Source organism: Mytilus trossulus, chromosome 5 (assembly GCF_036588685.1).
Source record: "Mytilus trossulus isolate FHL-02 chromosome 5, PNRI_Mtr1.1.1.hap1, whole genome shotgun sequence".
Lineage (NCBI taxonomy): Eukaryota > Metazoa > Mollusca > Bivalvia > Mytilida > Mytilidae > Mytilus > Mytilus trossulus.
In genome coordinates, this window is record NC_086377.1 from 59,219,719 (window position 1) to 59,247,266 (window position 27,548).

Genomic DNA, 27,548 nt, shown 5'->3' on the forward strand with positions numbered 1-27,548 from the left:
CATAACATGAATGTTCCTTATGAGGTGCTGACCAATTGTTGTTACTTTGTAGATGATCCATCATCCAAGATGACTGCAACGGAGTACACATGTACTCAGTTTAACAAAGGATCTTATGAGAATTACATACTAGAGAAACAACTAAATGGAAAAAATAAAACATGACATGATTGTTCTAACTGAAGTGCTGACCAAGTGTTGTAATTGTGTAGGCGATCCTTCATCCAAGATGGCCACCAGCGGGAGACTTCGTTAAACATAGGCCCCTATAGACAATACATAAATAATGTCTTCTTTTAGGTAGCAACTGAATGGAATGACATAAATAATAACAAAAATGTTCCTATTAGGATGCTGACCAAGTTTTGTTTCTTTGTAGCCAATCAATTATTCAAGATGGCCGTCAGCAGGGAACTCAGTTTAACTAAGGAACCTTTTTGAAATACATTCAAAAGTATTCTTTTAAAAAGGAATAAACATGGCATGACTGTTACTTTAAAGGTGCTGACCATGTGGTGTTGCTTTGTAGCAAATCCATTCACCAAGATGGCTGCAAACGGGGGACTTAGTTTAACAAAGAATCATATGAGAAATACATAAATGTCTTCTTCTCGATACCGCTTAATGGATTGAAACAAAATATGGTATGAATGATTCTTTTGATTGTGACCAAGTATTATTACTTTATAGCTGATTTGCTAGTTTCCATTCAAGTCATTTTCTACAATTTCAATGAATATAAAAAAGAAGATATGGTATGATTGCCAATGAGACAACTATCCACAAAAGACCAAAATGACACAAACAGAAACAACTATAGGTCACCGTACAGCCTTCAACAATGAGCAAAGCCCATACCGCATAGTCAGCTGTAAAAGGCCCCGATAAGACAATGTAAAACAATTCAAATTGCCTCATTTATGTAAAAAATGAACGAAAAACAATTTCTGTAAACATTCCAAAAGCCTTCTGCTTTTGAATAAATAACGGGCCCCATATTAAACCAAGTTTAACCTTAATCATTATAAGGTATCTGTTATGATTTTTATCAATTTTTTCTTGATTTCCAAAACCAAAGTAGAATTGGATGAGCGACACCAGCTCTTCGGAGCCTCTAGTTGTATATGTTGTTGATACTTGTGTGTACTTGCTGAGTACAATAATAGACAAAACAAATGAATATATAGTTTTATTTGTAAATTATATCCACACTGGTCAAACATAAAATAAAATATAAGCAAAGAAACACATAAAATACCAAAATTAAGAATATAAAAATATATTACATTGGAAAGGTTGTATTTCACATATTTAAAAAGAAAATCTACTTATTTCTGCGCATAATCTTATGCAAAAAGTATACAGTTATGAAGCTCAATCCCCTTTCTTATCACTCTTTGTAAAAGTACAAAGATATGGAATGTTTAAGTTGGCACTTTTGATTCGTTGAATTCAGTATGAAAATCAAAGTACTGGCATCCATAAAACACTCCCTTTTCTGTTATTGTGCGCTCTGTGTCATCTCCATAATACAGTACGGCAGTGAATGGAATGTTGATATTTCCTTGGGTTAATTTTGATGTTACCGTAACTCTGCAATTATAGAACATAGTATCAATTTAATACACAACTATTTGTTTAGCAGGTAAAGTCTAACTGACTAAAATTGAGCATTTAGATAGATATTCACTTTGAACCAATACCAAAATGATGATTACTTATTTTTTTGGTAAACATTTTCTCTTTTGACAGCTAGTCACAGAGAGAATGATGTTGAGTTATGCTGTTCGGTTCTAAAAACAGTAACCATAACGCTACAATTTCATATCAAATTATCAATTTCATCCGAATAAAGTCATCACACCAGGATTGGAATTTTGTATTTTCGCCAGACACTCGGTTTATCTACATTTTATTGAATTATACATACGTGGAATACCGGGGAATTTTTGAAGGATACTCTGCAATCCATTTGTCAGTTTTTGACTTTTTTGTTCCTGTAGTCCGTCCCATACTAACAGACATTTCAGCGCTAATACTGACTTCTGTTTCGCCAACTAATGGAATTCCAACATTTCCTTTCATTGTTGCTGAAATGAGCGTTTTAATGATAGAGTTGTTATTTCTTTGTAACATTTTTTTTTCGAAATAAAAGGGAAACGACACATTTACTTTATAGTTCTTGTTCAATAGTTTTTTTCGAATCTCACCACTTGTATAAAAGTTCAAAAAAGTATATTGTAAACCAACTGTTTTTCCGGCGAGCGATTTATATTCGTAACGTTCACAATCAGAAAAACAAGAATGTGTCCATAGTACACGGATGCCCCACTAGCAATATCTTTTTCTATGTTCAGTGAACAATAAAATTTGGCAGTGCAACTAAAAAGATTATATCATAGGGAACATGTTTATTAAGTCTCATGTTAATTGGACTTCAACTTCATCAAAAACTACCTTGACCAAAAACTTTAACCTGAAGCGAGACAGACGAACGGACGAACGAAAGAAAGGACGACTGAACAGACAAACGCGCGCGGACTAGCGAGCGAACGAACGAACGCACAAACCAGAAAACATGATGCCCATCTACTATCGTAGGTGGGGCATAATAACGCGAATATGTGTAATTTCGATCTTTCCTTAAACTTCATTAAATGAATAAGAAAATCGCAAAATTTAATCGTAGCGAAGCTGACTAGAAAGGGCTAAACCAAAAATAAAGTATCAGTGAAAATAAGTTGGTTCACAGTATTTATTTTTCCAATTTAGCTTACTAGTATATCTTACTTGATATTTTAGCTGCTCTGTCCCATCTAAATTCATACGTATCTTCTCTTGTTATGGTTATTTCGTCTGTCTTTGTCACCGTCTGTTCTACTGATGTATTATTGACTTGAGTCCAGCTGAAGACAGACGTGGGAGTCCTAATAATATCTGCTCTGTCTAAGTCATAGTCAATCTGTAGCAACTTCATATTAACTCCAGTGGCTGGTTTCTTTAACGATGAAAAAAAAATTTACCGAACTAGAAGGAAAATTGAACACGAAAAGTCCCTTATGATATGAAATTAATTCGACATGGTATAGACATTTTCTTGTTTCGAAAATGATGGACTGAACCTGCAAATGACTGCTATTAAGATATTAATGACAGTTATGATAGCACCAAGTATACGTAGGAATAGAGAAATGAGTTATAAGTCTTTCCAACAAAGATGTGATGAGATGTATACTCAGTATTAGATAGAATTGAGAATGAAAACGGGAAAATGTGTCAAGATAACAATAACCTGACCAAAGAGTTGAAAACATCCCCACGCAATAATGAGAATTCAACGTAGCAAAAGAAACCACAGGACCCGATGGCGGTCATATGCTGGCTCCATAATAATTATTCTCTTTTGTTATATGTGACACTATGTAATGCTGAAGTTAACAAAGAATCAAATGATATTGTTAACTGTTGACACGACGATACCACTATATTTGTTGGAAGGAATACATTTTATTAAGCTCGCGTTTCTCAAAATTTATTTTTTATGTGTACCGATTTGTGTTTGTCTTTACGAATTTTTACGTTTGGTCGTTCTGTTGTCTGCAATATTCGTGCTTTAAAAAAACAATTCGGCGTAGAAACGAGAGATCAAATAAAGAATTGTGATAAAATAAAACGAATCTAGTCTTATATTTACCAACATTATCTTGCTAAATGACGAAATCCTGTCATTCTTAAATCCGCCTTCCTCATTTGGTTTATTAGAAGATACATACTTCCCCTTCAGAAACAGACTTTGATCTCCACCATAGTTTGGATGTTGATATCCAACCCATCTAGTGCAAAAGAAAACAATTATCTATACACTACAATCATTTATGTACATAGGATTCAATTGCATATACGTAAAATTCTCCAAGAGGTTATGCAAATAAAATTCGCACTCCGATGAAGAGAATAACTTCATGAACGATATGTTTATTCTTTACCAATGTAATATCATAGTTACGAAAGCGTATTAGGGACATAGAAAACAAAAAATTGGCAGTGAATTTTTTTTTCAAAGTCGAAATTTTGACTTTTCAAATCTCGAAATTTTGACTTTAACTTGAAATTTGGACTTTTCAAATCCCGAAATTTTGACTTAAACTTGAAATTTTGACTTTCTAAAATCTTGTAATTTCGACTTTTTGAAAAGTCTAAATTTTGACTTTTTTGAAACTCGGAATTTCGATTTATTTAAAACTCGAAATTTCTATAAATTTCAACTTAATTTACACTTGAAATTTCAACTCATTTTTAACTCAAAATTTCGACATTTTGTAAACTCAAAATTTCGACTTTTTTTAAATCGAAATTTCGACTTCGATTTCAAAACCACTGTTGAAATCTCGAAATTTTGACTTTTTGTAAGTACTTTTAAAACTTTGATGTTAGTATTCAAACACAGTTATTACAATTTTAGAAGGAGTAGACATGGATGCAAATTATTAAAGCGTCATCCACACATTTTGGCAATTTATATTTGTTCTTTAATTAAGATATGGAGTAACATTTAATATTGAAGAAATAATTCGTAAAGAACATGCATGTTGTCAGAACCCCCCCCCCCCCCATATTCCATGTTTTAGTTTCTACGACACTGTCATAGGATCGTCAGATCTCAGGACATTTAGAATCACAGTTTTAAAGGCCTGTTTGGTATCCCAGTAGCAAGTCACTGACTTTGCCTTGTTTAAACAATTGTAAATCAAGTAGCCAAAAAAGCCACGCATATTCAGGACGACCAATGTGCTGCTCAGTTTTTTCTAGTTTTGGAAGTGTGCATTCTTATAACACAACTATTAACCCTTGTCTTTATATATTAGACTGTTGAATAAAAGTATGTCGTAATATAGTTGTGTCGGAATAGCGGGGTTGTCTTGATACACATATCTGGAGTCCAGACTTAAAAAATGTATTTGAACGTGAAACATATTTCATTTATTCTTCGGCAAGAACAAGATTTTCTGTCTAAAATAACCTCTTTAAAATGGTTTAGTTTATTACAATATGCTTATGAAGTTTATGATGTATATGGCTCTCCACCTTGCTGATATAAATGACTGTGGATGTGGTAATCGCAAACGTATAAATATTCAAGTAAAAGTCGAATCTTGTAAGTTTTAAATAAGTCGAAATTTTGAGTTTAAAAGAAATCGAAATTTCGAGTTTAGAAAAAGTCGAAATTTTGAGTTTAAAAGAAAATTATAGGCCGATTACACTTTTGTCATGTCACTAGGGAAAGTTTTCACGTCAATTCTTAACGACAGACTTGGGGATTTTGTTGAAAATTATAACATCTTAAATGAAAACCTAGCAGGTTTCCGGCAAGGTTACTCCACAACAGATCATGTTTTTTTCATTATATGCTTTATTTGAATTATTACGGGTGAAAAAGAAGAAATTATTTTGTGTATTTGTCGACTTCGAAAAAGCTTTTGATTTTATTCATAGAAACTCATTATTTTAAACTGATACGAAACCATGTGAACGGAAAATTTCTAAGAATTATAAAAAATATGTATGATGATGTCAAATCTAGAATTGCTCATAATTCAGTAGTTTCTGATGTCTTTGCCTGTGAAACAGGAGTTAGACAAGGGGAAAACCTTTTTACTTTTCTCCTTGTATCTAAACGATTTACAAGAATTTTTAGAAAATTCTAAAAATGAAGGAATTCAGAAATTGAAAATAAATATAAATAAAACGAAAATTATGATATTTTCAAAAGGTTGAATACCTAGAAATTTGTTATTTAATATAGATGGAAATGAAATTGAGATAGTCAGTAGCTATACATATCTTGGTATTATTTTTTCTAGAAATGGCTCATTTCTTTCCACCAGAAAATATCTACGTGACCAGGCGATTAAAGCAATGTATGCTGTAATAAAAAAATCCAGATTAAATAACTTGTCGATCGAGTGCCAACTCGATATGTTTGATAAGGCTATTGTTCCTATACTTACTTATGGGTGTGAGATATGGGGATTTAAAAATTTAGATATTCTTGAGAGAGTTCATTTGCGTTTTTGCAAACACATATTGAGGTTAAAAAATTCAACCCCAAATTTTATGGTCTATGGGGAATTGGGAAGATACCCGATTTCAGTTACCGTCAAGTCACGTATGATTAATTTCTGGTGTCGTTTACAAGAAGGGAAAGAGAGCAAACTATCATGTTTATTATAAAAGCATTTATATGTAAATCTCAATAACTATGGTTATGATAGTAAATGGATATTATATGTAAAGAAAATTTTTGATGACTGTGGAATGTCAAATATATGGCAAAGCCACAACTTATTTGAGAAACGTTGGGTTGTATTGAGTGTTTAGCAAAGATTAAGAGATCAGTTCATTCAAGAATGGTCAACAGAAATGAATAATTCGCCCAAGGGGCTGTGTTATAGATTGTACAAAAATGTTTTTAAATTTGAACACTATTTATCAGTACTACCATTTAATTTATTAATAACCTTATGTAAATTTAGATGTGGGAATAACCGTTTACCCATTGAGACGGGAAGGTGGCGCAACATCCCAAGATCTAAAAGATTGTGCCACCTTTGCGCCTCAGCTGACATTGGTGATGAATACCATTATATCATGTCATGTAATTATTTCAAAGATGAAAGATGCAAATACTTACCATATTATTGTAATAACAATATAAATGTTATCAAATTCAAACAAGTATGTTCAACTCAAAATATTGTTGAGCTTGAGAAACTTTGTACATTTATTAAATCTATTTCTGTGAAAGTCTATCCTCCTGGTTAATACAACTATGTGTTTATTTATCATTTGTGTAAATGTTATATATATTATTGTAATATCTTCTCTGTAACTATGTATTTGGTTTATGAGAATAAAGATCATTCATTCATTCACAGTCGTTTTCAATTCCATTAACATTAAAACAATGTGTGAAAAAAACGAATAGACATATAATAGATGAAACGTCAAAAATTATGGTACAACAGTCAGCTTTGTGATATATTCTTAATCACTATGAACACCAAAAAATATGTTAAAAAAAACCCATGGCGCAAAAACACGATGGCCTGATGTATCAATTACTAAGAGTAGAACAGATACTTACGCGCCACTTTTCACCTCAATTGATGACATTTTGTTATCAAATTTGTACCATTTGAGGTTCTCAATATCATCAGTGAATGTCAAAGACCTCCCGTTAAAAACATCAGCATAGACTGTACACTCTGGCTCTTCAGTGAAGTCCTAAAAATAAATCTTCGATCACATATCTTATATGAGGTTTTATTTAGCGTATTATAATTTCTTATAATTCAGCATCCCATTATGCTCTATTCTTTATATTTTTGCTTTTTTTTCTGTATTCTTTTTTTGTACATTTTTTGTACCTATATCTTTATTTCTCTTTTATTTGGTCTCTAGTGGAGGGTTATCTTCTTGTGGCAATCATATCACAACTTCACATTTATAACAACACCATTGCTAAAATATAAAAAAAGGCTAACATAACACAACATAGAAATCTAAAGACTTGTCAACCTCTACCCCCCAAACAAACTTGGGTTGATCTCATTTGCTCCAGAAGGTAAGGCAGATCCAGCGTCACATATGGCACCCGTACAGTTCTTGGTAATCAATCGTAGTAATTCGAAACTATGTTTCAGTTATATTAAACAGTACTTAGTATACATACGTTGTCATCTAGCAATTTTAAAGATGAAGCTCGATCTTGGAAATACTTTGTGAACTTTTCGTAAACTTCCCCTTCTTCTATGACACATATACGTCCTTTAAAGTTCTTAAGCTGATATAGTATCCACCTTCAATATTAAAATAAAACAGAAGATTAATCGAAATTGTATACATAAGTGGAATACCTACACCAGACTTTCTAATTTTTTTTTATATTTTAGCTATAAAAACATATACAAGCAAATTCTTGTTCAATAGCAAAAGTTCATCAATGTTTATATAGTTTCAATGAAAAATTTGTATTGTTTTTAAGAAATACATGTCTGATTTATATTAATTGAGTGTTACTATTAAATGTAATACACTTGACAAATTTAATTTGTATTTGAAAGTTAACTTCAGTTATTCTCTGATTCACTTAGTCATCGTAATTAAATTGCAATTTGGCGTCTGTAAATAAAATTATATATGTATAACTAATACATAATTTAATAGTTAAACATACACCCCTCTTTCGCATTTAACACTTGACGTCATATCATCGAAGCCAGCATCAAGCAAATCTGGACATGATTTTGTAAATTCTTTGCTTCGTCCTCCAAATTTCTTGTTTTTGTAAAGAGTTATCTACAATGAATTAAAAACAATGTAAAAGTCAACAATGGAGTGCTAACTAAGTGCAAACATCGCGTTTCTCATTTTAACGTTTGAATTTCGAAATTTAAAAAAAAGGATCCTTTCACAATGGAATACTAGTATTGTGTCGCATCTACATTATCCGGCGACTCGTTACTTGTTCAGCATTCATACCAACATTCAAATTATTCTCAAAAGTATCTACAATGATGATCAACACACGACTTGAAAACATAATTTTGCACTTAAATAGTGCATCCAGTAAATCCAGATCCAGCAACACGACGAGTACCTACCCTTCCGGAGCTCATTATATCACTCACCGTGTTTGGTGGGGTTCGTGTTGCTACGTCTTTTTCTATGTTGTATTTTGTGTACTATTGTTTGTCTATGTATTTTTCGTTCTTAGCCATTATGAGTTTGGATGTCCTTCTAATAACTTTCTCCCCTCTCATCTATGAATCCCACAAAACGCAATACACGTTCATCGGCTAAGGACCTGAACTTTCTAAACTACATAAATTTGTATGTGGAATTATTGTCTTTAAACTCCAACCCTGTATATGAAATTATCGCTGTTTTACGAAATTTTTCTTTGATCTTGCTGACTGATAATTTTCTTTCTCAGCAGAATCGAATGATATGAAAATTATCGCTAGAAACTAAGGACACACGTGCCCGTAATCATAAAATTAACAACGTCGTCATAGGTAAAATAGCGATAAACAATCATCATTGGTCATCTCAACTCGATTGCTTTTCTCGCTTTCGCCGTACCGGCAGCTCAAGCGAGAAAATCAATCTCGTTGAGATGATTAACGATAATCTAATGATATAAAATGTGCATTTATTTTATCTTTTTTTTTATCCTTTTTCAACCATATAATGAACATGTCAATAATTTCATCCATCAGTTATATATAGAATTCATGCACGCACTAATAGTTAAACACAATGCAAAGGCATTTTAATTTGAAAACAAAATTGTATAACACAAGCAATGTTTTTCATTTACGTGTCCCTTACAGCATGTAAAATTGCTTATTTTTATTTAATATAACAAATATTCATATTCACCTTTGGTTCCATTTTTACAGCGTCTAAAAAAATAAATAATTGCAATTGTGGAATTATAATCGAACCATAGGAACCAATAAGTATATGATAAGCAAATGAAACGATCAGAATAAGTCTTTCAAAATAAAAATAAGTGCATATAGATATTAAGTAATCAAAGAGTAAAATAAGATCTAAAGTCAATCGATAATAGTTATCAAAGGTACCAGGCTTATTATTCAATACGCCAGAAGCGCGTTTCGTCTACATAAGACTCATCAGTGACGCTCAGATCAAAATAGTTTTTAAGCCAAACAAGTACAAAGTTGAAGAGCATTGAGGACTTCAGATTCCAAAATTTGTGACAAATACGGCTAAAGATGGATGTATAACAATTTAAATAACAATTTAAAGAGATATACTTAATAAGTTTTGAGTGTAATCGTGTCTGGCAATCAGCTGATGTCATGATTATAAGTGAGGATGAATTAAAGATTCGTTTTTCCTCAATAACCAGCCAGTACTAACCGAAAAACTTTTCATTTTTTATACAAAAAATAAAATCACAAAAATACTGGACTTCGAGGAAAATTCAAAAAGGAGGTCCTTATGCAAATGGTAAAAACAAAAGCTTAAACAAATCAAACGAATGGATGACACCGACAAAATAGTAATGGTTTCATACGTTACGATTAATATCATTCTCTGACTGGTTATATATTTATTGCTGACATTAAAAAAATTAAATGAACAATCATATACTATTTAATATAGTAAGTTATCATCACATAATTGTGTAGCAAAACAAATTAACATATCGATTCAGTATATTACGTTAGAAAATGATAACTTGAATGTTATAAAGTTCACAGTTAAATACCAGACAAAATCATTGATATGTAGGAAAGAAATGAAAACTTTTCATTACCTACATAGTAATTAGAAAAGAGTTTCCTAATATGATTTTTTTCATCTTTAATCGGAAGTATTCTGCTACATTGTTGTTTCTTTATGATAAAACTGTCATTACATATTTGGGGCAAATTGTTTTGGTTCGCCGTTTTATACATACGTAAATACATGTGTGCTAAGTCCAGAATATGAGAGTTGTTCATCTTTCGTTTTACGTGTTTAACATTTTGATGTTTCCATTTGTTAAGTAATTTGCCGTTTTGGATTTTCCTTGGAGATCAGTATTATTGTTATTTTACTTTTTTCATTTCATTCAAACAAGAATTAGTTTTTATAAAGGGTCGATCGAATAAATCTCACAATCATGTTTACACCATAGTTTCCCATACTCGAATAATCCTTATAGCATAAAATGGGGTCAAATAAAACAAACTAAAACATATAGCCTCCACTCCAAAAAAGAAACAACACCTCGTATTAATGACATGTGTCATTCCATAGAGATGTAGTTTCAATTCAAGTGGTGTTATAACCGAAAGCGACACTCCTCTACTTAAGTTTTACTTTCATTATCGCGAATTGGCTGTCCGATACAATATGAGTTCGTTTTATCAAACTCGCGACATGTTTTTGTGGCCTTATACCTTTACATACCAAATATGTACCTTCACTGTAATTAAACTAATATGTTTCTTTTCCAATTGTTACATTTTAAATAAAATACAGATACGCATAACAGCAGACGCTAATCTGTTGTCATGGAGATTTGGCTTCGGAGACATATCCGACAATAGAACATATATTAAACTTAATTATGTTTAATATGTCTTATGATAATTTGTAGAGAATTACAAGTTCAACGTGTAAATTCAAGACTACAAAACGATATTTTGAAGAAAAAAATCCATTCTATTGTACTTACATGCGTTTTCGAAAGATTAACTACACTTTTCTGCGAGCCCTACTGCCTTTTATATTTTTATATTTATTAATGAGAAACGCTACAGCAACGCAAAAGTAAATATTGCACTTGAAAGAGCAGCAGTATTTAATAATTATATGCAAATATTTTTGTAATGATACCGGATCTGTGTTGAAGAAATAAATCATTTCTCCACGGGTATGTAACTGGGTTAATATAACTATATATTGTATACACTACAACATCAATATTTGTAAATAATTGTAAACAGTGATGTGTAAATCTGAAATAATTGTTGTAATGTTTTGCAACAATGTTTGGGGAACCAATATTGTTTATTTTTCAGCCGCTATGACGACACTTATAAAGACCATTTTTTTAAATCTGATAAATAAACTTATCATAGATACAATGATTATAATCCGTACTCCAGACTACAAAAAATTCATCAATGACGCTCGAATAAATAAAGTTTAAAGTCATATAATTACATTAGATGTATGTTTCATTATAATACGTTATTCTGATTGGCTAACTGCACATCACATGTTATTCTGTAAACAATTGCATTAGACAATAAAATTTATCATGCATGATGACACGAGGTCCTACAATAAAGTGTACATGTGAATTAAATAAAACTGGATACAAATCGTGTTTTCATGATTCTAGCTAAAAAATGTAATTATAAGTATTGAATGCTCCTTTTTGTAACTTTATACGGTTTTATATAAAAGCGTTGACCGTGCGTACATTTTTAGAATGTAGCGCTTTCGCGCTTCATACAAAATGTACTTCGGTCAACGCTTTTACACACCAATAAATTTACAAAAAGAAGCATTCAATTCTTAAATGAAACGAGTGAGTGGTGAAAAATAATGTTTGTTCAATTCTTGAACCAATGCATGTATACATCATAAACTTAGTCCTCTGTGCACGATTTTTTCATTATTTTCGCAAATATATCCTATAAACGTCATTTTTTTCCCTCTCTGTTTGTTATGATTTAACAAATATGTTCATAAAATGCCGTGTTTTGAAGCCGAGTTTTACCGATTGTCACCTTATAATAAACAAATCACAAAAAGCATGGGTATTGAGCACGTGTTTAACATGTATAATCAGATATTTGTTTATTTCAATGATAGATCCATGCGTATTGTGGTCACCGGATTTTTACGAGGAGGGTTACGCTCGGGTCACTATGCATACGGAAAATATGTCGGCGAATTGCTTCCTGGAAGCAAGCAATTACAAATAAGTAAACTTGTTCTAAATGTGGACACATAAAAGAATTTTCCTCAGAAAAAAAGTATATGTACATAAGTTGTTTAATGAAAACTATCCATTTAGTTATAAAAAACATATGCATATTTTTTTTAATTTGAGATTTCTTATGACTTTAAATATGCCAAAAAAAATACCGTTTAGATGAGGTTTATATAGCTATATTACCAGGGTTAATCCACCATTTTCTAATTAAGAAAATGCCTCTAGCAAGTCAGGAATATCACACCTGTAAACCATTTGTATTTTGTGTTTTAGATTTCGAGTGTGCTTTTAACTTAGGGACTTTCGGTTTATAGTTTTTCTCATTATTCGAAAATAAGCATAGACTAGTGACGAATGGCATACAAAAAATAATGAATACATATATAGACATTTTCATCCAGAGCTTCATACCTGAAAAATCATAAGTATCAACTTTACTAAATACTATTTCTATGCATATTAATAAATACTAAAATACTATTTATATAGCCGATAGCCCAGTAATACTGGTGGACCCCATATTTTATTGAAATAAATATAATAGATATACACAAATGGGAGGCTAAAGTTTAAAAAAAAAGCGTGACCTAACCGACTACGGAGCAACTGACAGTGGACATAACATTTGATATGTTTTAAAGACACAGTTGGACACAAAATGATTGCACTGGATAATTTCAACTACCACATGATACCATAAATGCATTTACGAATCGCCCGTTATAAACTGTTATCATCCAATAATTACATTAGATGTAAGTTTCATTATAATACGTTATTCTGATTGGCTAACTGCACATCACATGTTATTCCGTAAACAATTGCATCAGACAATAACATTTATCATGCATGATGACACGAGGTCCCACAATAAAGTGCACAGGTGATTTAAATAAAACTGGATACATACGTGTTTTCACGATCCTAACTAAAAAATGTAATTATAAGTATTGAATGCTTCTTTTTGAAACTTTATAAGGTTGTAAAAGCGTTGACCGTGCGTACATTTTTAGAATGTAGCGCTTTCGCGCTTCATACAAAATGTACTTCGGTCAACGCTTTTACCACCCAATAAATTTTCAAAAAGAGGCATTCAATTCTTAAATAATGTGGTTCCCGCGTTCCTTTATTATAGATTGACGACTGTTAATGCATTTATGATCGATAATGATAGATTGTCGACGATAATTTCGTAAATGCATTTACCACCGTAAAGTATACTTTACGCCGTACAACTGTACTGGTCACCGATAATCTATCATTATCACCGATAAATTGTGATTATCTCAATTATGTGGTTCCCGCGTGCCATAAATATACATGAATCATAAGTATCAATGCACTACCAATAAACTTTCATTAAAGAAGACAATAGAAAAAACTAGTAAATTTTGTTAAAAAATATGGGCGCTGTCATCTGCCGGCCAGAAAAAACTATCAAAAACGAGTTGACCCGGTTAAAACTCCAATTAAACTGCAGTCAAAAGACTACATTTTAAATAAAGTGGAAAATATGGTAAACCTGTGTCTAAACCCAAATGCTTGGCAGACCGTCTCGAAAGTTACACTTGGACTGTATATATCTGAATAAATATACTATATGGAATAAGTAATAAATCAAGTTACTTTTTTGTAAAATATAAATCCATGTCAAATACAAATTAGAATAACAATTCAATTGAAAATGAAATTTGTTTCACTATTGTCCAGTCTGATACTTGGCAAGAAGTGACCAACAAGGGAAAATATTCCCGCTAAAAATCAGTATCACGTGATATGTATACATATACGTGTACATAAGAAGTACCCGTATCAATAGTATTCACTAGTACCGTTAGTACAGTAATTACTATACTATCGAACCGTTGGAAATTATAATTTAACATTTCTAAACACCATCTATCCGGAAAATGGATAACTTCATGTAATTGTAATCAATGAATAAAAGGTAATAATGGATCCATTTGCCTATTGCCTGACGTTTTTATCTATTATGTCTAATGGCATGTTACACTTTGTCTATTCATTTAAATTCACCATTGTTTTATATGTTGTTCGGAGTGTAGTTTGTTTAATTGATATTTTGTTTTGTAACACTTTTGTTAGGTTATACTCACATTTGTTTTTGGCGTCATTTAATTGCATCTGATTGTTATAATTTGTGTTCAAATGTTGCGCTATCACACCACTATCAAAGTAAGGGTATGGTTAAGCGCTCATGAATATGATTAACACTGCCATGTATGTGCCAGTCCAAAGTCAGAAACCAGTATACATATAATTCAGTGTTTTAACTCTCAACTATTTTGATCTGAGGTGTCATTGCTGAGTCTTATGTACATGAAACGCGCTTCTGGAGTATTACATTATAAGTATCATACCTTTGATATTACTATGTATTCTTTGGCTTATGGTTATCTTGTTTGAATTTCGTCATTTTTTGTTTTAAATCCTTTGTTAGTTTTCTTGTTTTTTTGTTGTTTTTTTACATTTTGTAATGATAAAAGAGGGACGAAAGATACCAGAGGGACAGTCAAACTCATTAATTCAAAATAAACTGACAACGCAATGGTTGAAAAATGAAAAAAACAAACCAACAGACAAACAAAAGTACACATGACACAACATAGAAAACTAAAGAATAAGCAACCCGAACCCCACTAAAAACTAGGGGTGATCTCAGGTGGTCAGGAAGGGTAGGCAGATCCTGATATGTGGCACCGGTCGTGTTGCCAGTGGTCATGTGACGATTGGTGATGTCTGTACAGTTGCTAGCATCTATCTCAGGTTAATCGTAGTCTCATTTATCACTCATGTTCTTATTTTTATACAAAATACTTAAGTATTTATTACTTATGATTATGCTTATTAGATTGATATACATTTTGTAAAGATTCATATAAATAAAAAATTAATATACATTACTGCTTACTTGCAGTTGTGTTAGGTACATGCGACTAACATATTCATTGAATACGTATAAAAATGACAAAAAACATACATTACCATTTTATTGTCAGACATTAATTCTTGATTCATTGTTTAGGGGTATCAGTTTTCTTAGATTACGAAATACTTGCATGTTTGGAGATAATCAAATTCGTAGTTTTTCCAAAGTCAGCATACAATGTACAATCCAATAGGAAATGTACAATTCGTTGAACATTTTAAAATCGTGGTTCACCTATTTCCAAGAATTTAATGAAAATTGGTATCCTACAAATACTATTAAATCCACAGTATTCAGTTCAAGATTATAAACTGTCATAACAAGGGACTATATTTTAGTATATGATCAGGTATGAGGTATAAAACGGAAAGACAAGATAGTTTGCTATACATTTGTAATACAAATATAACTACGGATTGTTATGATGGATTTGGTAATTTCGTTTCGTTAAATTCAGTATGAAAATCAAAGTGCTGGCATCCATAAAACACACCCTTGTCTGTTATCGTACGCTGTTTGCCTTCACCAAAATACAGTGTAGCGGTGGATGGTACATTGACAGTTCCTTGGGTAACTTTTGTTGTCATTGTTAATCTACAACTAAATAAAAGAATATCAGTTTCATACAACAATTACTATTTTTGGTTGAGTTCGTGTTGCCTATTCTTTAGTTTTCGATGTTGTGTACTATAATAATTGTTTGTCTGTTTGTCTTTTTCGTTTTTAGCCATGTCGTTGTCAGTTTATTTTCGATTTATGAGTTTGACTGTCCCTTTGGTATCTTTCGTCCTTTTTTTGTTTTTCATTTGTAGAATCATTGAACTGTTTAAATATATTTTATGTTTAAAAAAGAGCTGCGCATGAGTGAGATCTACTACTCACATAGTAATATATCAGTTTTAATTTTTGCAATCATTATTCAAGTCAAAAACAGTCTATGATACCGTATAAAACAATATTTAAAAAACAAGAATGTGTCCATGGTGCACAGATGTCCCACTCGAACTATCTTTTCAATGTTCAGGCAGGGCATACACAGTATAGTATATACTGGCACTGTTTATGTACAGAACTGTGCTGATGTGTTCAGATCTTTTTATTAAGTAAAATGAAAAATGATTTAAAATTATTGTGATTTTTAACAAATGAAAAACAATGTAAGCTTAATCATTGCAGTTTCAGGAAAATATGCATCTTTAAAAAATTATAAAAAATCACGATGTTAGTTTTTAATTCACATAATCATATTATTCTCATTAATAATAAAAAAAAACTCACAATAATATCCAAATTTACACTTCATTACATTATACATACGTCGAATATGATGGAATCTTAGATGGATACTTTACAACCCACTTTTCACGTTTTGTTGTTTTTGTTCCTAGATCACTCCCAACACTAACAGACATATCAGGACTAACACTGACTTCTTTTTTACCAATTAACGGAATACCAACATTAGCTGTCATTGTTGCTGTAATGAGATATTGTGACATTTTAAATGCCCTATTTGGGCGATACATTTTTGCGCCAAAAAGTGACTCATTTGCGCCACAACTTAATTGCGTCAATACTTCTTTTGCGCCACATAATTTTCAAAACTATAGGTATCATTTGCGCCAATAAAATAATCCTCTAATTGCGCCAATTTTATTTATTTTTATATAACAACTAAATGATTGACTAGGTACCATCAGCAAAAAATTCCTCTTACATTGTACACAGAAAAAAGCCTCGCATCCTTATAAAATTATCCCGCTTTGTTGATCGTTACACAATACAAAGTCATCATCTTTGTTTGTAACAACACCAATATCATCCAATATTCTGAAATTCTGCTTGATTTTTAGGTTAAGCCGGACGCAGTTTTCTTCTCTCTCTATACATAGACTGACGCACATATTTTAAATCTTTCTTTTCTAATTTTTCTTCTTCAATTTTGAAGATCTCTGAATTTATTGTTTTTGAAGGTCGCTCTGAAAACATATTGGTTGCTTTTCTTATGCTTGCAGATCTCAAAATTTGACGTTCTAATTTCTGGAGACTGATAATGAAATAATTATATCAGTCTTTTTACAAATGAAAATGTGGTATTGTATACTGCTAAAATCTGCTGTGAAATTTTCATAAAGCGAAAATGTATTTTATACTCGTGATAGTTGACTTGTATTTACATTATAATCATATATAATTATAAAGTTTAAGAAAAATTGTTTTATAGTATCTCGAAACTCTTTATAGAGTGGCTCTTGTTGTTATCTTGTGTTTTAAAAAGCTGTATATTTTATATGTAACAAGTGGTGAGACTTTCATAAAGTATTTTTCTTGTTTTGTCTTGATATAGGTAAAACATGTACAGGTATGATATAGGTAAAAAATATTAACAGGTAAATGTGGCGCTATTTCATTTCATTTATTGGCGCAACTGATATCATCAAAATAAAAGAGGGTGGCGCAATTAATACCTTTTCAAAACTGCAATTGGCGCAAATTGATTCTGCCCAAATATTTTTTGATTGGGAAAGGAAATGTGGAATGTGTCAAAACGACAACAACCCGACCATAGAGCAGACAACAGCCGAATGCCACCAATGGGTCTTCAATGTAGCGAGAAACTCACGCACCCGGTGGCGTCCTTCAGTTGGCCCCTTAAAAATATGTATACTAGTTCAGTGATAATGGAATTAGTTGTTTAGTTAATGTCGTGAAGTTATTTTCATTTTGGGGTACGAACAATGAAATTACCCAGACTCCTTTAGATACTGAAACGGCCAATTGGGAAAGGAGTTGTGGAATGTGTCAAAGCGACAACAACCCGACCATAGAGCAGACAACAGCCGAAGTCCACCTATGTGTCTTCAATGTAGCGAGAAACTCCCGCACCCTATGGCGTTCTTCAGCTGGCCCCTTAAAAAATATGTATACTAGTTCAGTGATAATGGAATTAATTGTTTAGTTAATGAGAAAACATTTACACTAGCAGATATCATTGTGATTGCAGGACAAAATTGGTAGGGTAATTTTAAATGTGCTATTTGAGGTTCTGAACTGATTTCACATGGGTATTACCAGAGCGAATAAGAGTATGTTCCTATATATTGCAGATATAAAGGGGTATACGTATGCCGATGTCAATGACAATTAAACCTACTAATTCATATATGAAGGTATGGATGGGGTTTAAAAATTTCAAAATCATGGACAAAAATAAAGAATACAGAAAAACAGAAAAACAAATATATTAAGGATATTGAAAAATGGTGTGCTATTGATAGAAAATGGTGTTAATAAATCTTAAAGTTTGAATTTATTAAAGATCAAATAAATCATTTTTGAAATTTTACCTGGTACTTTCGTTCCTCTGTTCCATTTAAATTCATACGTGTTTTCCCTTAGTATCGTTATTTCTTCCGCTTCTGACAAGGTTTGTTCTACTGATGTATTATTGACTTGGGTCCAGCTGAAGACGGTGGACGGGGTTCTACTTGTTTGTTTCTTGTCCAAGTCATAATCAATTTTCAATATTTTCATCTCTCCGGAAGGCTATTTAAAAAAAATAATAACTATGATGATTTTTCAATGTTTGATGTCCATTGGCATACATTTCAATTTTAAGCACCTTCATCTTTCCAGAAAGCTGTTATAAAAAATAAAAACAATAACTATGGGGATTTTTGATTGCTTTATGTCCAGTGGCAAACATTTCAATTTTCAGCAATTTCATGTCTCCGAAAGACTGTTAAAAACAAAAACAATAACTATGTGGATTTTTTTATTGCTTTATGTCCAGTGACAAACATTTCAATTTTCACCAATTTCATCTCCCCGGAAGATTGTTAAAAATAAAAAAGAATAACATTTGTCTTTCCGTTTTATACATGTACCTCATACCTGATCATATACCAAAATATAGTCCCTAGTTAGGACAGTGTATAATCTTAAACTGGATAATGTTGATTCAATATTATTTGTAGGATACCAGTTTTCATTAAAGTCTTGGAAATAGGTGAACCACGATTTTAAAAAGTTCAACGAATTGCAAATTTCCTATAGGCTTGTATGCTTATGTTGAATGTCCAGTGACAAACATTTCAATTTTTAGCAATTTCATCTCTCCGGAAGGCTTTTTAGAAAAAAAGAATAATAACTATGAGGATTTCTTCTTGCTTAATGTCCAGTGTGAAATAATTCATGAATATCAGGAAAAGTTTTAATTAACAAGATCAGTTTTTAATTACAATTTCTTTTGCAGTGTGGTATGCCTTTTCATCTTTGTACTTTTTGTTGTTATGTTAAATTTCATTCTTCTTGTATCTTTGTTGAGATTTTTTTTCCCTTGTATATATCTTTTTACATTTAAGAGATACTTGTTTGTAATTTGATTTTGGATTTTTGGTGTTTTGTCACCTTTTCTAAGCTCCGTTTTTTAGGTTATTTAGTGGCGGCCAGTTTTTATTGGTGGAGGAAGCCGGAGAGCCCGGAGAAAACCATCGACCTTCGATAGGAAAACTGACAATAAAACTGAAAAACACCTCTTTTTTTGTAAAGTTCCATATGAGTGTTCGGAAATCTCATTTGATAATGGGTTTCTACTTTTATATGAAAAATTAAATAATGAAGAAAACAGATTCAAGTTTTCAATCATTCTACTGTAAAAAAAACAACCTTTAAATTAGATATTCAATTTTGTTTTCCTTGAATACAACATGTGACCTTTGATCAAGATTTCTGAAAAAACTGCACCATATTTTCTTTTGACGACCAAAAGAATCTCAAAGTACGCTAATCTCCAAATACAAGGATATATGATAAAGCCATGTACTATTTTTGACGATTAAAATTTCATAATTCCGACTTTGGTCACCGTCCTACAATCCTAGTCTAGTTAAGATTTGAGTCGAGTACAACCGCGGGATTCGAACTCACTACCTCAGTGTTGACTGGCTAGTGATTACAGTAGTAACTACTTAGACCACTTGGCCGCAACAGAGGCCCTTCTGTGTATAAACTTGTTGTTAATATACTAGACATTAAATATAATAAAACAAGTGAAACTGCGAGCTTCAGTCTGCTCACTGATGATAATTTTCCAATGGTGTAAAAATACGTAAGTGGTCAGTTAGCAGGAGAGAGTCGTGTTTAAGTGGTGAGTGCATAGAACTACTAACACAAAGGTTCCTTGTTCGATCCCAACTGCGGGGAGAAAATTTCAGAGACTGAATTTTCGGCTCTCCCTTGACACCATTTGAGAGTATGGTCTTGAGGAAACGATGATAGACCGTCGGAAGGGGACGATAAAAGGCTGACCCGCGTTAAGAGAGAGAGAGAGAACCATATCTCTTGCGCGTAAAATACACCCTTGAAGATTTCGAAAAAGGGCAGGCTTATGCCGCTACAAGGCAGCACTCGCACCCGCAAATTTGAAATGGAATATTAGAAGTTGTAATAACTTGTTTTCCAATCCAGTATAAATAAATATGTTTACACTAGTTGTCGAGTGATTAATCTGAAAAAAAAATATCACTCGGTATAGCCTGCAGGTTTAACCCTGAAATCGAATTTCAGAAATCCTTGTTTATTAGTTCTTGAAAAAGACGCGTCGATAAAAAGTCATTGTACGGACGGACGGACTGACGGACATATAGAGGTAAAACAATATACCTCACTGTTTTAAAGCGGGGATTTAAAAATTGAACAACTGTACCTAGTATAGATATTGAATATAATAAAATATTTACCCCCAATATTTTTCGTAACGAAGACAGGCTGTCATTTATAAATCCGCCTTCATCACTTGGTAAATTAGACATAATACCGTATAGCGGGTTATTTTCGCGGGTGTAAAATTTCGCGATTTTCATTGAACAAGGTATACGAAATATTTTGGCGGTTATTATTTTGGCGGATTAAAAACTAAAATTCATACCTTTGTTAGTACACCTTTAATTTGGCGGAATTTATTTTGGCGATTTTGTACTATCCGCGAAAATAAGCGAAAATTTGCACCCCGCGAAAATAACCCGCTATACGGTATAACGCCCACTCAGAAACAGACTTTGTTCTCCTTCATAATTACACTCTGTAAATCCAACCCACCTAATGAGAACAAATAGAACATAATTTGGATGAAACACATCTTCTGATAGGCTGAAAGTTTTGTCTATCAGCTCACAGACATAATATAGTTCAATTATGGATGTAACACGTCTTCTGTTTGGTTGAAAGTTTTTGTCAATCAGCTCATACATAATTTTGTCATTTGACCAATACATTATCAAAATTTTTCAGGATTTACTGCCTTTCTCGTTATTAGTTTATACCCGACTTTTTTTTTAGCATAAACATAAATTGTCATTCTGCCCCCCTCTGTTCCCCTACCTTAAAATCAAATCCATAAGCTTGATTTATATCTTTTATATCTTATACAGCTAAATTTGAAACTTTCTGTTCAACATAATAAAAATATTAATGACTTAACAAGGACACCTTATAGCACTTTTTTAACCTGGAGATGTTGAAACCCGAGCTTCTTATTAATTACTACATGTATTTCGAATCAATTTGAAAATAAACCTACTCTGTGATATCCTGGTATTTGTCTGAGGTTGTGGTTTTAAACCCCGGCCGGGTCAAACCAAAGACCTTAAAATTGGAATTAGCTGCGGTGTGTTGCCTAGTGAACTAGCCACATGCGCACTATCATTTTCTTTGTTCAGTGGACCGTGGAATTTGGGTCAAAACTCTAATTTGGTATTAAACTAAAACAATCATGTCACAGGCCTAGGGAACATAAGTATTTAGTGTCAAGTTGATAGGAATTCAATTTCACAAGTAAGATTGATCATAGTACTCAAGATACTTACGCACCACTTTTCACCACAACTGATGACATTTCGTCATCCAAATTAAACAATTTCAGATTAGGTACATCATCACGGAAAGTCAGAGAACGCCCTAAAAAGTTGTTGTCTTTGTATATTGTACACTTGGACTCTTCAGTAAAATCCTAAAAAATAAATTCAGAAGATATATTTATGATATAATGTTATCGACAGTCTACTCATATTCTATTAAGTATTTTATCTAAATAAATAAACTCAACATATATATACCAGGACTGATTTTTTATATACGCCAGACGCGCGTTTCGTCTACAAAAGACTCCTCAGTGACGCTCAAATCCAAAAAAAGTTGAGAAAAGCCAAATAAAGTACGAAGTTGAAGAGCATAAAGATCCAAAATTCCTAAAAGTGTTGCCAAATACAGCTAAGGTAATCTATGCCTTATGTAGAAAAGGTAGAAAAAATGTATTTGTACCGTACTGTTTAGATTGATTTCCTTTTTATATCCAAAAACTTTAATTCTCATAATTTGATTGCCAGATTTGTTTTTAAATTAAAGAATACCATTCTATAAGTTTGCTCATCATTTGATATTGTGTTTGCATACTGTAATTTCTGTTTCAGAAATTGTCCGTTTTTACCATGGCAATGTCAGTTAATTTTGTGGATTATGAGTTGGAATGTCTCTTTGATATTTTTTGCCTTTCTTTTATAAAATGTGGATAAATAATTTAAATAAGTTACTCTACACTTACAAAGTTGTCCAGCAATCTTATAGATGATGCATAGTCATTGAAATTATCACAGAGATTGTCATTATAATCTTCGCCATCCTGCACGACGAAAATATTTCCTTGGTAATATTTTTCCGAGTAGAGTATCCACCTTAAACAATCAATTACAAATCACAAATGAAGTTACAAATCCGAATAAAAATCCTATGAAAAATGAATTATTCATTGAATCATTCAATATTTTATGTGGATTTTTTTAAACTAAAGTTAGAGAACGGAAACCAACTTTGGAACCTTCGAATAGGTAGAGGTACGGAAACTTTATAAAACAAGTGTGGACACAGATGAGTGTGGATAGTATATGTTTATGTTGATAGTGTTTTTGTTACATAGAGTGTTCTCTGTTTTTTTCCAATGGTTTTCTATGTTAAACTATGGTGCAAAGTGACAGCAAACTATACTACTTACACCCCTCTGTTGCATTTTGCACTTGATGTGATGTCATCAAAGTCATACTCATCTAAATCGGGACAGGATTCTGTAAAATCTTGGCTTCTTCCGCCATAACTGATGTGTTCGTACAGCGTTATCTTCAATTATAACAAAGACATATAATATACAACAGGGACTTTGTATAGACTGTCACTGTATACAAGTCTGCAAAATTAGCCATTAATCCAATGCCTAAGACTAGAAAAATTACAGATTGGTGAAAGATGAGTTACATAGTCCAACACTCTAAGGCGTCCCTCACACTCATCCACTTTAACAATTGGCCGTTTCCGAATCTAAAGAATCATGGGTAATTTCATTGTTCGTACCACAATAATGAAATAACATCACGGCATTGGTTCAGTTTTAACCAATCAGGAAGTTTTGGTGTACATTCGTGAAAATATTAACCAGAATGCATTAGATTCTGAAGCGGCAAATTGATGACGGCTAAAGAACTGAGATCTCTTTCTGTAAAAGCCGCTTATTTTCACATATATACATGCGTGTATATGTATAGAAAACAGTAACAACAGTTCCCTTAATAAAATAACTATAACTTCATCGTAATTTTCACTCCCAATTGTAAACAGATTTTCCGTGACAACTATGCCAGTGCATAATATAGTTAATTAAGTAAGGTATAAATGCAGTCGCTATTGACAAAAACACATCCTGTGTTGTACTGATAGTGTGCTCGCCTCCATATAGCATCAAATGCAAGAGGTTGCAAGTTCGACCTCTGACTCAATAAACTATGATTTGAAAATTAGTTTTTACTGCTTTTCCGAATTCACAACATGCAGAAAAAAAGAAATTGAGCTCAGATACTAATCAGCTTGAAGTAAGAATATTATGCCAAGCTAGGATCAATCGGCAATTGTCGGATGAATCCGTTATTCTCTTTCGTTAGATGGGGATACGGAATCGGCAGAGCTGTGACGAATGCAGCTAAGATAACACATCTTCATGTTCAATGTTGAAAACCTTGTGAACTTAACATCTTAACTTACAGTTCACGGTGACTATTTCATTTGTTTTGGGGTAGATTGATTTTTATGGAGGATGGTAACACCAACCAATACTATTTTTTTTGTGTCTATTAAGTTTTAGCTTTTACCTTTGGTTCCATTTTGTCAGCTTCTGAAACACAAAAATAAACTCTAGAGTGCTACATGTATACAGATCAGCAAGAGCTGAAGTTTAAGTGCTTAGATTATTTATAAAGCAATATCCGTACAGAAAGATATGAACCTAATAAACTAAATATGTTTCTTATATAAACAAGAATGTGTCCCCAGTACACGGATGCCCCACATGTACTATCATTTTCTATGTTCAATGGACCGTGAAAGTGGAGTCTAAACTCTAATTTGGCAATAAAATTTAAAAGATCATACCATAATGAATATGTATACTAAGTTTCAATTTGATTGAACTCCAACTTCATCAAAAACTACCTCGACCAAAAACTTTAACCTGAAGCGGGACAGACGAACGAACGAACGGACGCATAGACCAGAAAACATAATGCCCCTCTACTTAGTAGGATAGTCATTCAGCTTTTAAAGTATTTATACTCGTATATTGACCTATACTGTTTTAATTTTATAAATTGTAACTTGGTGGGAGAGTTGTCTCATTGGCACTCATACCACATCTTCCTATATCTAGCCGAAAATGCCTGCAGAATCGCTTTACTGTAACAATTCGGGGCAAGTCCATGACTAAAGAGTTTTTAAATTTCGTGTTCAGTTCGTACACTGAACATGTGCGAAAGCATATATACGACACGGATCGATAACGGTCTCAGAGTTGGGAAATTTCCCCCAAAATTAGCGTTTTCTGTTGAAAAAGGATTTATGAAGTTCAAAACTCAACCTTTATACTTCATATCACAAATATTTCCGACATTTTATGGTTTCAGAAGAGTTCAATGAAATAAGTCTCTTCCTTTAGTAGTACAGAAACCATTATGGGCATTATATTCTTCTCTGTACAAACACAATCCAGATCCTCATTAACTCCTTATATTTTAAACTCAATGACTTAACATGCTGTTAGTTTTCTCCTTTAAATTGTTTTACATTTGGCAGTGCAGGTCGTTCTATGTAGCTTACTATGTGGTATAGGTTTTTTCTCTATTCTTTATATTGATGCATCCCATTTAATCTCTTTTCTTTATTTTTCTCTCTATTCTTTAAATTTTTCGGCCTTTTTTCTGCACCAGTTATTCTCTATCCGTAAACCCCATCCAGACCCTTAAAAAAGATTTTATCTGATAAATGACAATTATCAAGTCTTTTATCATCACATTAAGGATGCTTACTTTTCTTGGGTTCTTTTTATCTTTTGGTCAGATATTCAGAATGCTCTAATTTTTATCCATTTAGCATTAAACGTGTCATTAACAATTTTACCTACTTTTCATTTCATAATTTCAATATATATTCTTGTGTACAATTTAGAAATTAGTATGGCGTTCATTATCGCTGAACTAGTATATTTGTTTAGGGGTCAGCTGAAGGACGCCTCCGGGTACGGGAATTTCTCGCTACATTGAAGACCTGTTAGTGACCTTCTGCTGTTGTTTTTTCTATGGTCGGTTTGTTGGTTCTTTGACACATTCCCCATTTCCATTCTAAATTTTATCTTTTAAAAGTCAATTTTTAAATTCTATAAAATACAAGTAATTTTCCATAGTTTTTAAAAGAATAAATAGAGAATGTGTCCATACGAAGCTACACTCTTACAAATCTGTCTAAACTCGCCGTTTTCGAAAGTGGCACCAAGATTGTAAAATGTTATATCAACTGAATAAAAAGATTGGTGCACCGCAATTGTAAACTGAGCACATTAACATCATCATTTTATAACAAAGTTTCAAATCTAACTTTAATGTTACATTGTATAGCCTTGTTCTATTTTGTCATATGGGGACTAAATTGATTATATGATATAGCAAGAAAATTAAAGCTTCTATCTTTTGGACTCGACATGATAAAAATAACGAGTCCCTGGACAAAAATCCATAGCAGTTGCGGATCCAGCCATTTTCAATAAGTGGGAGGGATGTGGTTCCAAACCAATGATAAGGATAAAATGGGGCGGGGTTCCGATCATATGTCACCATTCAAAAATCGTCCATGCAGTTTTACCTATGAATAGTAAAACCAGCGGCAGATCCAGAATATTATTTTTTTTTGGAAGGGGAGGGGGGGGGGAAAGGGGGGTGGGCGATAGGTAGTTGGCATAAAACTAAATAGCTATTGCCAAGCAAAGCAAGCCAATTATTTTTTAAGACTTGATGTTAAATATATATTCCTATCAAAGGAAGACGTTTCCCCCCTTTTCCTCTTTCCCCTAAATCCAACTTCTACCGACAGAATCAGTGATAATCATAATAAAACACATATAGTCTAGATAAATGTAAGAAAAAGATAACTATAAGACTAGTATACTTACAGTTATAAGTAAAATAAATCTGAATGTCTCAGGTATCTCAGGTATAAAACTCTACCTCCCAAATAATTTACCTGTATCAGCAAAAAAAAATCTTAAAACATCTAACTTTTAAAAGTACAAAAGTATTTACGCCTGATTGAGTGATTGGACATCTGATAATAGAAAAATATTTTAAGTGACCGGTTATAGGTTTAAAAAACCTGTTATAAGTCTATAAAATTTGGATATTAAAAAAAAAGAAGAAAAATAATCCATTCGATCCCAAAAACGGGGGTGCATGTCCCAAATACCTGCGGTCATGATAACATTTTTAATTAAATTATCATTATATCTAAACAACTACTCTCTTTCGATCACCTAAATAATAAAAATATATACAAATACAATTTAAAATTTGCATCTATGTATAAATACTTACATTAAATGTATATGTCCATCAATGATATATAATATATATTCTGTAGACTGTATTCACGGTGGGTATGGTTGTCCTGCGAGAGAACGTACTGTGCTGGTGATTCGGTCCTGACGGG

The 27,548-nt window shown here is 32.4% G+C and overlaps 2 protein-coding genes across 2 annotated transcripts; both read right to left on the reverse strand.

The window, feature by feature from the left end:
- Positions 1 to 1,217: 1,217 nt before the first annotated feature.
- Positions 1,218 to 11,305, reverse strand: LOC134719758 (epidermal differentiation-specific protein-like). Its single transcript, XM_063582718.1, has 9 exons — positions 11,258 to 11,305; positions 9,445 to 9,467; positions 8,237 to 8,358; positions 7,733 to 7,859; positions 7,145 to 7,284; positions 3,695 to 3,833; positions 2,791 to 2,998; positions 1,931 to 2,090; positions 1,218 to 1,593 (listed from the first exon to the last, which is right to left on the reverse strand). The coding sequence occupies exons 2-9, from the start codon at positions 9,454 to 9,456 to the stop codon at positions 1,425 to 1,427; spliced, it is 1,077 nt and encodes a 358-aa protein (XP_063438788.1). The 5' UTR covers positions 9,457 to 9,467; positions 11,258 to 11,305; the 3' UTR covers positions 1,218 to 1,424.
- Positions 11,306 to 21,505: 10,200 nt separating this feature from the next.
- Positions 21,506 to 27,487, reverse strand: LOC134718126 (beta-crystallin A3-like). The gene is made up of 6 exons (XM_063580617.1): positions 27,434 to 27,487; positions 24,671 to 24,693; positions 23,527 to 23,648; positions 23,080 to 23,209; positions 22,346 to 22,488; positions 21,506 to 21,578 (listed from the first exon to the last, which is right to left on the reverse strand). Exons 2-6 carry the CDS (start codon positions 24,680 to 24,682, stop codon positions 21,506 to 21,508), a joined length of 480 nt encoding a protein of 159 aa, XP_063436687.1. The 5' UTR covers positions 24,683 to 24,693; positions 27,434 to 27,487.
- Between the last annotated feature and the right edge of the window lie 61 nt (positions 27,488 to 27,548).